Source organism: Olea europaea, unplaced genomic scaffold (genome assembly GCF_002742605.1).
Source record: "Olea europaea var. sylvestris unplaced genomic scaffold, O_europaea_v1 scaffold3042, whole genome shotgun sequence".
Lineage (NCBI taxonomy): Eukaryota > Viridiplantae > Streptophyta > Magnoliopsida > Lamiales > Oleaceae > Olea > Olea europaea.
The window spans coordinates 14,410-24,365 of NW_019249110.1; the positions used below are offsets into that span (position 1 = coordinate 14,410).

A 9,956-nucleotide genomic window follows, 5' to 3' on the forward strand; every position below is an offset into this window, starting at 1 on the left:
GAAAATTAATGTAATCAAACACACCCTAAATGAATGGATTTTTTATTCTGATTGTACCTTCCTTATGTGTCCTATGGAAAGATGCGATTTGTTGAATTTGTTGACCTAATTGATGGACAAGTTCATATAGGAAATGATATAAGTTGTCAAATAAAAGAGATAGGGAGACTTAGCCTTTTACCAAAAAGTAATCACATTCTTGAATTGGTTGAAGATATCTTGACTTGTAGAGAAATCTAATTTCTTTAGGTAAGTTGGATGATGAATATAATATAAGAATTAGTAAGGATTTTACCAAAAAATAAATTAAATGGTAAGGAAATATTTCTTTTTTCAAAGTGAATGTGATCTACACTCTGTAGGATAAACTATTAGTTGGTAATAGCTTTGAGACTGTAAATCCCTATTCTGGCAAGTCTTTAATTTGGCATAAAAGGTTTGACCACATTAGTGAGGAGGGACTTATAATACTTAATAAACTTGGGTGTTTTGGAAATGATAACCTTGAAAAATTTAAGTTTTGAATATGTAATTGGAAAACAAAATAGATTGCATTTCAAAACTGAATTTCATAAATTCATTTCTATTCTTGAATATTTATATATTGATCTTTTGGACCAACATTTGTAAATACTCTTTGTGGGTTCACGTTTTATCTGCTTTTAGTAGATAATTTTTCAAGAAAAATATGAACATTTCTATCAAAGGTTAAATCTGATACTTTTCAAAATTTTAAGCAGTGAAAATTAATGATTGAAAATCAAACTAGTAAGAAAATTAAAGTACTACGAACTGTAATAATCTTGAATTCCGTAATATTAAATTTGATTCTTTTTGTAAAGAATCTAGAATTTTAAGATATATAATTATAACATAAACCCCTTAGAAAAATGATATTGTTGAGAGGATGAATAAAACGTTATTGAAAAATGTTAGATGTATGTTGTTAAGTTCTAGACTTCCTAGACTATTCTAGGGAGATTTTAAAAAACTGCTACATATCTAATTAACAGAATTCCTTCTAATGCTATTAACTTTCAAGTCCTTGAACAAATATGGTTTGGTACGACTTTAGAATATTTTAGACTTAAGTGTTTGATTTTGCACCTATTCTCATTAAATTGTAGGTAAGCTTGAACTTGGGTCTATAAAATGTACTTTTCTGGTCTATGAAGAAAAACCTAAGGGGTACAAACTTTGAGTTAGAGAGCAAAATGGTTTCAAGATCACTATAAGTAGAAATTTTTAATGAGAATGACATGCCCTGTGTTGTTTCTTCCATATTAAAATTTGAGTGAAACTCCGTTAGTCAAGGTAACAAATTTGGAAAATCGAAATATTGATCCTACTAAGTTTGGTGATCAAATTGAGGTGGAGACTTCTCAATTTGAAACGAATCAGGATCAAAGTGATATTGAAATTGAAAACCAGTCTTAAAATCCTACTTTAATTGATTATCAATTGACTAGAGATAGAAGTAAAAGAAATAGATTTCTTTCTAAAATAATCACTAGTGATGATTTTATGACCCTCTTCCTTGTTTTAGACTTTCAATTTTGAATCTCCTACTACATTTGAAGAAGCTGTTAATTGTAAAGAATCTTTTTTTTTTTTTTTGGAAAGAAACTATGATATATAAAATAGATTCCTTAATTAAAAATAAAACATCAATTCTCGTTAACAGGCCTAGAAATCAGAAAATAGTTGATCATAAATGGTTTGTAAAATTAAAGAAGCCGATTCTAATGTTGAAAATAAGAGATGTAAAATTAGATTAATAGCTAAAGGGTTTCTACAAAGAAGTGTATTGATTATAATGAAATATTTTTACCTATTGCAAAATATACTTCAATAAGAATTTTGCTTGTTTTACCTACTCATTTTGACTAAAAATTGGATCAACTTGATGTTAAAGCTGCTTTCTTAAATGATGATCTTGATGAAGTTATGTATATGAGTCAGCCTGAAGGTTTTAAAATTAAGACAAAATTTGAGAAGGTTTTTTTTGTTGAAAAACTCTCTATGGTATAAAACAAGCCCCTAGGTAATGGTATAATAAATTTAACTCATATATTCAAACCATAGGTTTTGTTAAGAGTAAATTTGATTTCTATTTTATTTCTAAAGGTTCAGGTGGTTCTACATCTATTTATCTTCTATTATAAGTTAATAACATGCTTCCTCCTTGCTCAGATAGAACTTATTAGATAGACATAATAAAATTAAAATTTGAGTTTGAAATAAAAGATCTAGGTCGAACTAAGAGAATTTTAGGTATGAAAATTAAAAGAGACGGAGAAAATTATACTCTACATGAGAATCAATGTTTATATGTGAATAAAGTACTTTAAAATTTCTCTATGTTTGAATGCAAACCTATTACATTGTTTCTTACAAATCACCTTAAACTTTCAAGTGAACAATCACCTAAGATAGATGAAGAATTTAAAAGAATGAACAAAATACCCTATGCTAATACTATTGTGTCTATTATGTATTTTATGTTATGTACTAGACTTGTTTTGGCTCATACATAAATATTTTGAGCATATCCATGGCCAATCCAAGTGAACCACACTGGATTGCTATCAAAGAAATGATGAGATATTTAAAAGGTTCATCTGTGTTAGGTTTGAACTTTAAAAGGTGTGATTAAGGTATAGTTTTGAATGTTTACAAAAATTCTAATTTTATAGGTGATTTAGATAAAACAGGATCTACTTCTTCTTATATTTTCACACTTTTGTGATGGGTGCATTAGTTGGAAATCCCTACTACAAAAGATGGTGGCTCTGTCTTCTACTAAGACAGAATGTTTTGGTTTAATAAACTTAACAAATGGATATTTTGGTTTATAGAACTTAAAAAAAAAAAAAAAGAAAGAAAGAAAAAAAAAAGTTAGGTTTAATTGATTACATTTTCAGTGAGAAGTTTGGTTAGGATAAATCAAAACAACTTGTTATTATCAAGTCATTCATAAGTTTTGGATTAAGTATTCAAGTTTTTTGTGATCTCAATAAATGGATTTGAGAAATAAAAGTTACTTATTTATCCTATAAGGTCCCACACGATAGGGCTTTTGCAAAGTTAAAAATTCTTCTGAGATTTATAAGTTGCTTTTGAACATATTACAATAGTTTTTTGAAAATATTTCATTTGATTGGAAGAGTATTTCGAGGAAACGGACTCAAGGTAACTTTTTTTCACAGAACTCTTCTACAAAAGACAGAAGCAGAAGGAGAAGTAGAAGTCTTGTTAAACGAGCCCAATTTTTTTCCCTGAATACCCATCTCACATTCAATATAACGATTAATTTCATTTTCACATGTGGTGTAAGTTGTTGATAAATTTATTCAATAGACACATTTTCTCATCGACTCCTTAAAACTTTTAATAAAATAGTTCAACATTAAATTCCCATTTTGTATAAATTAAAAGCTGATAAAAATTTTAAGTCATAGTCAGTAATTAATTTAACAACACATTTAATAGACGGTACAACTTTTCAACAATACATTTCATCAATTTTAATCAGAATATACTAAAAGATATAATTTTAATCTATAGAGCTAAATTTCACATAAGGTACAGGTACAGACTATGAGTTCGTGTCATTCTATGATCCTTGCATACTAATAGCTAGGAAAGGTGAAGATATGTTTAAAACGTTTGTCAAAAATCTCGATAGTTTTAGTCATGAAATAGGAACATGGCCCCATATTGAAATCTTTTCAATTTCTAGTATTGGAAGTTGTGGTAGAAAAAGACCCCAAAATCTTTGTATGCAATCTCCATCACCAGTCTTTCACACTTCACTCATCCCATCTTATCTTTTTCTACCACTTTCATATTCTCTCAATTATTATTACTTGTTTATTTTTTTTTTCAATTATTTTTAGTCTATAATATTGTTAATTGGATTTTATTGTGTTTATCGATGTTTAAAAACTTAATCGGATATTGATTTGAAAAAAAGTAAAAAGTTAAGTTATAAATGTTTAGTTTTGGTTTCTAAAAATTTTATTTTGTTTTTTCTTCAATGTAACTTAGACGTTAAAAGAGACACACCAAGTAAGTCATTAGTTTCATGAGATTTTTAATTTTATGAATGTTTAAAACTTTGTTGTGCAATAATCCGAGGCCGAATTGATAGTAAAAATAAATAAATAAATAGATAAACACGAATTGATTTTTAATCAATATAAAACAAACCTTAAACATTAAATTTGTACCAAGTGAATGATATTCACAATAACATTCTACATCTCAAGGCTCAATTGTTTTTTAACCAAATTTATCTTTTTGACGCCTTGTCTTATTATTATTATTATTATTTGTTTTTTGTGAATGATTTATATAACCCTTGGAGCCCTATTTTGAAGGGGGGAAAATGAATTTTTCAATAGTGTATTGATGGAAAATGTGTGGCTAAAAAATAAGAAATTTTTTTAAATTTATATGTAATATTATTTTATTGAAAAATGTGTGGTTAGAATGAAGTTAGAATACTGTAGAAAAATGCTTTTTTTTTTTTTTTAAAAAAATAATGGGGCTCAAAGAAGCTGATATTCTAAAATGTCACATGAGAGTTTATCTTTACCACTCAATAAGTCCAATGCAATCCAAAGTGAGGCATCCATGACCCTTAGATTCCATTGCATAAACGTTAAAAGGTCAAATTTAAGTTCCAAATAAGGGTTTCTAGGAATATTAAAGGTAGTTAAGAAGTTGTTTCTCCATATTGTGTACTTGTATTGAATGTTCAAGATATCTAGAACATTTTTATGTGTCTCGGTCTCGTCGGAAATGCACACAATTTTTTAAATGGGGATCACAAGTTTCTAGTACAAGAAAGATTAGAGAAAAAATTTCAAAATGAATTCAACAAATGTACATGATGCTTTCAGAGATTACAAACTAGAATTTGAAATGAGAAAATCTATTCAAAACTTTAAGAAACGATAAACTTAACTTTCACGACAATAAAAAGTAAAGTAGAAGTTCAGAATGAATTATCTAAATGATGATAATTCTATGTGTGACTTGTGAATCGCAAGTTTTAGAAATAAAAAAGAAATATTTGAAAAGATTACAAAACACAAAGTTTAGAGTTTCTAAATAAAAGTACAAAAGGAATTGCATTAAATAATTTTTAAATTTTATTTTATGGTAATAGATTCTAGAAAAAAAAATAAAAATATTTAGTAATGGAATTTCGTTCTTGGGCGAACCCACCACTGTTGGAGTTGAGTCGTGGTGGTGGGTGAGTGTGGATAAAACGTGCTCTCGATTGACCAATCAGAATTCGAAGAAATCCAAATAAACTAAAAATGAAATCAAAAATAAAAAACAGACCAATCAGAGCCACTGTTCTTCCCAAAGATTAAAGGGCTGCATTTGAACACCACACGCCCCCAAAATATATGAACCCCATAATTCTGTCTTCTTGATAATTTCGGAATTCTGGGTTTTAGGATTCAATTTTTGTTTATTATAATTTTATTTTCGATTTTCTGATCGGAATTGCTGGCTATGGCTGTTTCGAGCACGTTTGCAGGAGCTAAGATGGAGACTTTTCTGGTCAGCAACACGACGTCGTCTTCAGTGTCGATGTCGCCCTCGACTTCTCCGACGACGATTGGGCTGCTCTACAAGACGGCTGTGGCACCGCCAAAGCGATGTCATTTGATTAAGAATCAGAGGAGTAATTCGAGGATCATCAGCTGTGACGTTGCTTCAGATGCTTTTGTTCAGACCGTCGGCGACAAAGTGGATTCCACAAATGCGGCTTCGGCTTCCAGTCTCTCGGCTCTCGAACAGCTCAAAACCTCAGCTGCTGACAGTATGAATTTTTTCTTTTGTCCACCCTCTTTTTGGATAATCTGGATTAATACATTTTCTTTTGATGATTTGTGAATGCATTTTCATTTTAACCTTCTAAATTCGTTATCTTTCTCAATTTCTCTAATGTGAGATAATGTAACCTTTTGGCATATAAAATTGCAATGAACCTATGAAGGTATTAATGTATTAGAAGATTTTTGGTCCGGCTTAAAAAAAAGCAGCTTTTAGACCAGTCATAACGCTACTTTTACTATAGAAATCATGATAAGCTGCCTTTCTTCTGTGACACTTCAAGATAAACAATTTCGGATATTTGGAATTTTCTTATATTTATCACGTTAGATCAATTGCTGGAATGTAAAAACAATTTTTTTCTCAGTCAATTTAAGGTTTTCCTTCTAAATGTTTTCATAATGCTAAGTTTTTATATTCAGTAGAATGCTATTTGTGATACTCAATGCTTGCACACCAGCATTCCTCTTTATAGCTTGTTTGGTTGTTCTTATAACCTACTTTTTTTGAAGTATGTCTCTCTACATAATTTCATAAAAACTACGTGCAAAGCTACTTATAAACACAGCCAGACGTGCTCTTTAATAAGGAAATGAATTTCAAATATCATCTGTTGTTTGGTGCAGTGCTTTCCAGCACTATGTAGTTATGTACCAAACTTTCCATTTGAGTTTTTCCCTTTGCTTATGTTTGATTTATGACTTTATTGACACTATAACCCTGTTATGTGCCGATAATTCTTCTTCAATTTAGCACTTGCCATAAGTATTTATGTGTATTTGATTTCCCTGAAACTATATGTTTGATGTGATTTAAGGATATACAAAAGAAAGGAGCAGCATCGTTGTGATTGGACTCAGTATCCATACTACACCAGTTGAAATGCGGGAGAAACTTGCTATTCCTGAAGCGGAGTGGCCAAGGGCTATTGGGGAACTATGTGGTCTGAATCACATTGAAGAAGCAGCTGTTCTTAGCACCTGTAACCGAATGGAAATCTACGTTGTAGCTCTTTCTCGCCATCGTGGCATTAAAGAAGTCACTGAATGGATGTCAAAGGTAATCTTTTTAATAGTATTTTTTTCTTCTGTGTTTTATCGAGAATCTTGGAATTTTCTTATTGGATGATAAATGAAATTCTATTATCTGAATTTTAGAAACCTATCACATAGTTCACTTTGCTCAACGTTAACACAGCAGACGACAAGAACAACTAAATAAGCCTTCTTCCTAATAGATTTGGAGTATGCTACGTGAATCTTCTTTTTTAACTCTGTTCAATTCATTGCTAGATTTACTAGAAGATGCAAACTACAACAGGCCGTGTTAGTTTTGGTGTACCCTCCTCTCTCTTCTGAGTTGTTCAACCCATATCATGTCTCTCTTATGCAACAGTCTCTAAAAGTCTATGCAAAACATGTATCGAGCACCTAAGATGTTCTTCCCTCAATCAGGGACATACCCTTTTTCGCATATTCTCATTAACATAGAAAGTGATGAAATAATCAAATTTCTCATAGGTTTCCTGCATGTTAAATAAGATGCTATTTCTTCCTTTTGGCTTCTTATGTCTCCATAATTTCTATCTCCATCTCCTTTCTTTTCTAGTAGCAAAAGAACCTGATTTTGGAAGGGATGAGAATAAAGATTCTCTAGACCATCTTCTTAACTTTGTTGCACGTGTATTCCAAATGAACTGATTCTCATCATATTTGTTTTTACGAAGATATAGTATGAATTTTTGTGTTGGTCTTTTCCCATAATTGAATTTTTATGTTTTGCCAGACTAGTGGACTCCCTGTTTCAGAGATTTGTCAGCACAGGTTTTTGCTGTATGACAAAGATGCAACACAGCACCTTTTTGAAGTATCAGCTGGACTAGATTCCTTAGTATTGGGGGAAGGCCAAATCCTTGCTCAAGTGAAACAAGTTGTCAAAGTTGGGCAAGGGGTTGTGGGATTTGGGAGGAACATAAGTGGCCTCTTTAAGCACGCAATCACTGTTGGAAAGAGGGTTAGAACTGAAACGAACATTGCAGCCGGAGCAGTTTCTGTAAGTTCAGCTGCAGTAGAATTGGCTTTGATGAAGCTTCCCGAATCCTCCCATGCCACTGCGAGGATGTTAGTGATTGGTGCTGGAAAGATGGGGAAGCTTGTGATCAAACACTTGGTGGCCAAAGGGTGCACAAAAATGGTGGTCGTAAATAGAAGTGAAGAACGAGTTGCTGCCATTCGTGAGGAGATTAAGGATGTTGAAATAATCTACAAACCGCTGGAAGAAATGCTAAACTGTGCAGCTGAAGCAGATGTAGTTTTTACCAGCACTGCATCAGAAACTCCATTGTTTTTGAAGGAGCATGTGACAGAGCTACAACCTGTTTGTGATTCCGTTGGGGGATTGAGGCTTTTTGTTGATATCTCTGTTCCAAGGAATGTGGGCTCGTGTGTTAATGACCTTGAGACTGCACGAGCGTACAATGTCGATGATCTTAAGGAGGTCGTGGCTGCTAATAAAGAGGATCGACTCAGGAAGGCAATGGAAGCTCAGGCAATTATTGGCGAGGAATCAAAACAATTTGAAGCCTGGCGGGATTCACTAGAGACTGTTCCAACTATCAAGAAACTGAGGGCATATGCTGAGAGAATAAGAACAGCAGAGCTCGAAAAATGCTTGTCTAAAATGGGCGACGACATTCCGAAGAAGATGAGGAAGGCGGTCGATGATCTTAGTCGAGGGATTGTAAACAAGATCCTTCATGGTCCGATGCAGCATCTAAGATGTGATGGGAGTGATAGTCGGACATTGAACGAGACACTTGAGAATATGCATGCACTTAACAGAATGTTCAGTCTGGAGACAGAGATTTCTGTGTTGGAACAGAAGATTCGGTCTAAGGTAGAACAAAATCAGAAGTAAGCTCTATATCATCTTCTACTATAATTGTTCTTTCAGTGCTAAAATTGCACAATTTTTCACTAATATTAATGGGACTAGAATTTCTTATTTGTTGGAAAATTCTGGAAATCTCTAATTGGTGATTTGTCTTCACTTTGTCAGTATCATTCCATCATTGTATAATGTAATTAAGGTATTAAGATGTGAGTTTGGTCCATGTACCGGATGGTTTGTTGCAGGTGTCTGTAACTGATTAATCTGAAAATAAATACTTTCTTGATTCTGTAAATGTATTGTTATTTTCTCTTCCCATATTAATAAATGATATGCTCTATGATCATTATATTGTGGGCAAATAAATGCAGAATGAAAAGCAAATAGGGCAAAATTTATAATCTAGTTGTATTATTTACATCAATTCAAAAATCAAATAGATAGTTTGAAAATTCAAAATTCAAGTATATATTTAATTAATTAAAAATATTTATTAAATAAATATAATAAAGTCACAGTTATACGATTAATGGTCACAGATTTATTTTGTGGTCACAAATCAAAAATTTTGTAGATCACGAATTATTTTGAGATCACAGATTATTCAAATTACAGGTCACGGTTTATCTATGGGTCACATATTTTCAAATTTATTGCATTTTGTTAGTTCATGATTAATGGTCATATTTTCAAATTATCATAGATTTATTTACTAATCATATATTATCAAATTAATTGGTCACAGATTATTTCGTGGTCACAAATTAAAAATTTTGTAGATCACAAATTATTTCGAGATCACAAATCATTCAAACTACAAGTCATAGTTTATCTATGGGTCACAAAGTTTTGATGAGAGGGATAAAATCCCAAAATATAGAATTATAAGACATACCCAGAATCTGGCTCATTTTTTCAAAAATAAATTCTTATTAATAATTAGGTGAAACATGCATACCCACTCTTAGATAGGTGGAAGAAAAATAATTTCTAAATTTTTTTTTAGTCAAAGAAACATTGAATCATTAGATAAAGGAAAATAACAGACAGCATCTCAAGTTTTAGGAGTAACCATAATCAAAAGAAACGAACATAGAAATAATTCAAGGGGAAAATAAAGAGGCAAATCTGGAAATTTTAGACAATATAAGAAAGAAAAAACAATCTAGGATACTAGCTATAAAACTCAAATAAACAACCACTGGTTGAAA

General features: G+C 31.4%; 1 protein-coding gene across 2 annotated transcripts in view; it reads left to right on the forward strand.

Annotated features, from left to right (window-relative positions):
- Positions 1-9,073, forward strand: part of LOC111384904 (glutamyl-tRNA reductase 1, chloroplastic-like) — a 13,053-nt gene extending 3,980 nt beyond the window's left edge. Inside the window, exons 1-3 of one of the 2 annotated variants that reach the window (XM_023009246.1) lie at positions 5,378-5,842; positions 6,674-6,915; positions 7,642-9,061. In XM_023009246.1, the coding sequence (XP_022865014.1) occupies positions 5,533-5,842; positions 6,674-6,915; positions 7,642-8,772 (1,683 nt within the window). In that variant the 5' untranslated portion in view covers positions 5,378-5,532 and the 3' untranslated portion in view covers positions 8,773-9,061. Of the gene's footprint in view, positions 1-5,377; positions 5,843-6,673; positions 6,916-7,641 lie in introns of those variants that run through there. The other variant, XM_023009247.1, reaches the window with a different exon arrangement.
- The last annotated feature ends 883 nt before the right edge of the window (positions 9,074-9,956 follow it).